Source organism: Pezoporus wallicus, unplaced genomic scaffold (assembly GCF_028554395.1).
Source record: "Pezoporus wallicus isolate ANWC-B61680 ecotype Strahan unplaced genomic scaffold, APGP_CSIRO_Pwel_v1 contig_14419, whole genome shotgun sequence".
NCBI classification, from domain to species: Eukaryota; Metazoa; Chordata; class Aves; order Psittaciformes; family Psittacidae; genus Pezoporus; species Pezoporus wallicus.
In genome coordinates this window covers 1-3,241 of record NW_026637766.1, presented here as the reverse complement: position 1 = coordinate 3,241, position 3,241 = coordinate 1, and the positions used below count along the sequence as shown (strand labels likewise).

The following is a 3,241-nucleotide window of genomic DNA, read 5'->3' as shown; positions in this document are numbered from 1 at the left end:
CAGCACCTCCATCCCCGCACCTCCATCCCCGGGGCATCAGCACCTCCATCCCCGGGGCATCAGCACCTCCATTCCCGGGCCATCAGCACCTCCATCCCCGGGGCAGCAGCACCTCCATCCCCGGGGCATCAGCACCTCCATCCCCGGGGCATCAGCACCTCCATCCTCAGGCCATCAGCACCTCCATCCCCGGGCCATCGGCACCTCCATCCCCGGGGCACCGGTACCTCCATCCCCGGGGCATCGGTACCTCCATCCCCGGGCCAGCAGCACCTCCATCCCCGTGGCATCAGCACCTCCATCCCCGGGGCACCGGTACCTCCATCCCCGGGGCATCAGCACCTCCATCCCCGATCATCCCCAGGTCAGCAGCATGAGCGCCCGGAGCTGAGGCTCGGCGCTGCCCCGTCCCGCACCATGTCCTTTGCGATGCTGCGCTCGGCTCCCGGCCGCTTCCTATACCCGGAGATCATGCTGTCGGAGGACGAGGAGAACGGCAGCGAGAGCTCGGGCTCGGAGGAGAAGCCCTACCGCCTGGGCACCGACGGCTACGGCCTGACCGCCGCCAAGCGCCGGCACGGCAAGAAAACGGGGCGGCTGCACCGGGAGCCCCGGCAGCGCCACACGGCGAACGCTCGGGAGCGGGACCGCACCAACAGCGTGAACACGGCCTTCACGGCGCTGCGCACCCTCATCCCCACCGAGCCGGCCGACAGGAAGCTCTCCAAGATCGAGACCCTCCGCCTGGCCTCCAGTTACATCTCGCACCTCGGCAACGTGCTCCTGCTGGGCGAGGCGGGCGGCGACGGCCAGCCCTGCCTCACCTCGCCCGCCTTCTACCACCACGGAGCCGGCAGCCCCGCGGGCAGGGACCCCGATGCCTCCCAGCCCAAGCAGATCTGCACTTTCTGCCTCAGCAACCAGAGGAAGCTGGTGAGAAACGGGGGGGGACCACAGGGAGAGGCGGGCGGTGGGGATGGAGATGGGTCTGCGGTCATTGGGTGCCGTGAGGGGATAGGGAGTGATGGAGATGGGGATGGAGATGGGTCTGCGGTCATTGGGTGCTGAGGGGGGGATAGGGAGTGATGGAGATGGGTCTGCGGTCATTGGGTGCTGTGAGGGGATAGGGAGTGATGGAGATGGGTCTGCGGTCATTGGGTGCCGTGAGGGGATAGGGAGTGATGGAGATGGGGATGGAGATGGGTCTGCGGTCATTGGGTGCTGTGAGGGGATAGGGAGTGATGGAGATGGGGATGGAGATGGGTCTGCGGTCATTGGGTGCTGTGAGGGGATAGGGAGTGATGGAGATGGGGATGGAGATGGGTCTGCGGTCATTGGGTGCTGAGGAGGGGATAGGGAGTGATGGAGATGGGTCTGCGGTCATTGGGTGCTGTGAGGGGATAGGGAGTGATGGAGATGGGGATGGAGATGGGTCTGTGGTCATTGGGTGCTGTGAGGGGATAGGGAGTGATGGAGATGGGGATGGAGATGGGTCTGCGGTCATTGGGTGCTGAGGGGGGGATAGGGAGTGATGGAGATGGGGATGGAGATGGGTCTGCGGTCATTGGGTGCCGTGAGGGGATAGGGAGTGATGGAGATGGGGATGGAGATGGGTCTGCGGTCATTGGGTGCTGAGGGGGGGATAGGGAGTGATGGAGATGGGGATGGAGATGGGTCTGCGGTCATTGAGTGCTGTGAGGGGATAGGGAGTGATGGAGATGGGGATGGAGATGGGTCTGCGGTCATTGGGTGCCGTGAGGGGATAGGGAGGGATGGAGATGGGGATGGAGATGGGTCTGCGGTCATTGGGTTGCTGAGGGGGGATAGGGAGTGATGGAGATGGGGATCTGCGGTCATTGGGTGCCGTGAGGGGATAGGGTGTGATGGAGATGGGGATGGAGATGGGTCTGCGGTCATTGGGTGCTGTGAGGGGATAGGGAGTGATGGAGATGGGGATGGAGATGGGTCTGTGGTCATTGGGTGCTGAGGGGGGGATAGGGAGTGATGGAGATGGGTCTGCGGTCATTGGGTGCTGTGAGGGGATAGGGAGTGATGGAGATGGGGATGGAGATGGGTCTGCGGTCATTGGGTGCTGAGGGGGGGATAGGGAGTGATGGAGATGGGTCTGTGGTCATTGGGTGCTGTGAGGGGATAGGGAGTGATGGAGATGGGGATGGAGATGGGTCTGCGGTCATTGGGTGCTGTGAGGGGATAGGGAGTGATGGAGATGGGGATGGAGATGGGTCTGCGGTCATTGGGTGCTGAGGAGGGGATAGGGAGTGATGGAGATGGGGATGGAGATGGGTCTGCGGTCATTGGGTGCTGTGAGGGGATAGGGAGTGATGGAGATGGGGATGGAGATGGGTCTGCGGTCATTGGGTGCTGAGGGGGGATAGGGGGTGATGGAGATGGGGATGGAGATGGGTCTGCGGTCATTGGGTGCCGTGAGGGGATAGGGAGTGATGGAGATGGGGATGGAGATGGGTCTGCGGTCATTGGGTGCAGAGGGGGGATAGGGAGTGATGGAGATGGGTCTGCGGTCATTGGGTGCCGTGAGGGGATAGGGAGTGATGGAGATGGGGATGGAGATGGGTCTGCGGTCATTGGGTGCTGTGAGGGGATAGGGAGTGATGGAGATGGGGATGGAGATGGGTCTGCGGTCATTGGGTGCTGTGAGGGGATAGGGAGTGATGGAGATGGGGATGGAGATGGGTCTGCGGTCATTGGGTGCTGTGAGGGGATAGGGAGTGATGGAGATGGGGATGGAGATGGGTCTGCGGTCATTGGGTGCTGTGAGGGGATAGGGAGTGATGGAGATGGGGATGGAGATGGGTCTGCGGTCATTGGGTGCTGTGAGGGGATAGGGAGTGATGGAGATGGGGATGGAGATGGGTCTGCGGTCATTGGGTGCTGTGAGGGGATAGGGAGTGATGGAGATGGGGATGGAGATGGGTCTGTGGTCATTGGGTGCTGAGGGGGGGATAGGGAGTGATGGAGATGGGTCTGCGGTCATTGGGTGCTGTGAGGGGATAGGGAGTGATGGAGATGGGGATGGAGATGGGTCTGCGGTCATTGGGTGCTGTGAGGGGATAGGGAGTGATGGAGATGGGGATGGAGATGGGTCTGCGGTCATTGGGTGCTGAGGGGGGGATAGGGAGTGATGGAGATGGGTCTGCGGTCATTGGGTGCTGTGAGGGGATAGGGAGTGATGGAGATGGGGATGGAGATGGGTCTGTGGTCA

General features: G+C 62.4%; 1 protein-coding gene across 1 annotated transcript; it reads left to right on the top strand.

Moving 5' to 3' along the window:
- Nucleotides 1–415: 415 nt before the first annotated feature.
- LOC130598249 (basic helix-loop-helix transcription factor scleraxis-like) lies at nucleotides 416–1,006 on the top strand (the record flags this gene model as incomplete). Its single annotated transcript, XM_057407479.1, has 1 exon — nucleotides 416–1,006. A coding segment is annotated over exon 1 (589 nt), but the record flags the coding sequence as incomplete, so codon positions are not given.
- Between the last annotated feature and the right edge of the window lie 2,235 nt (nucleotides 1,007–3,241).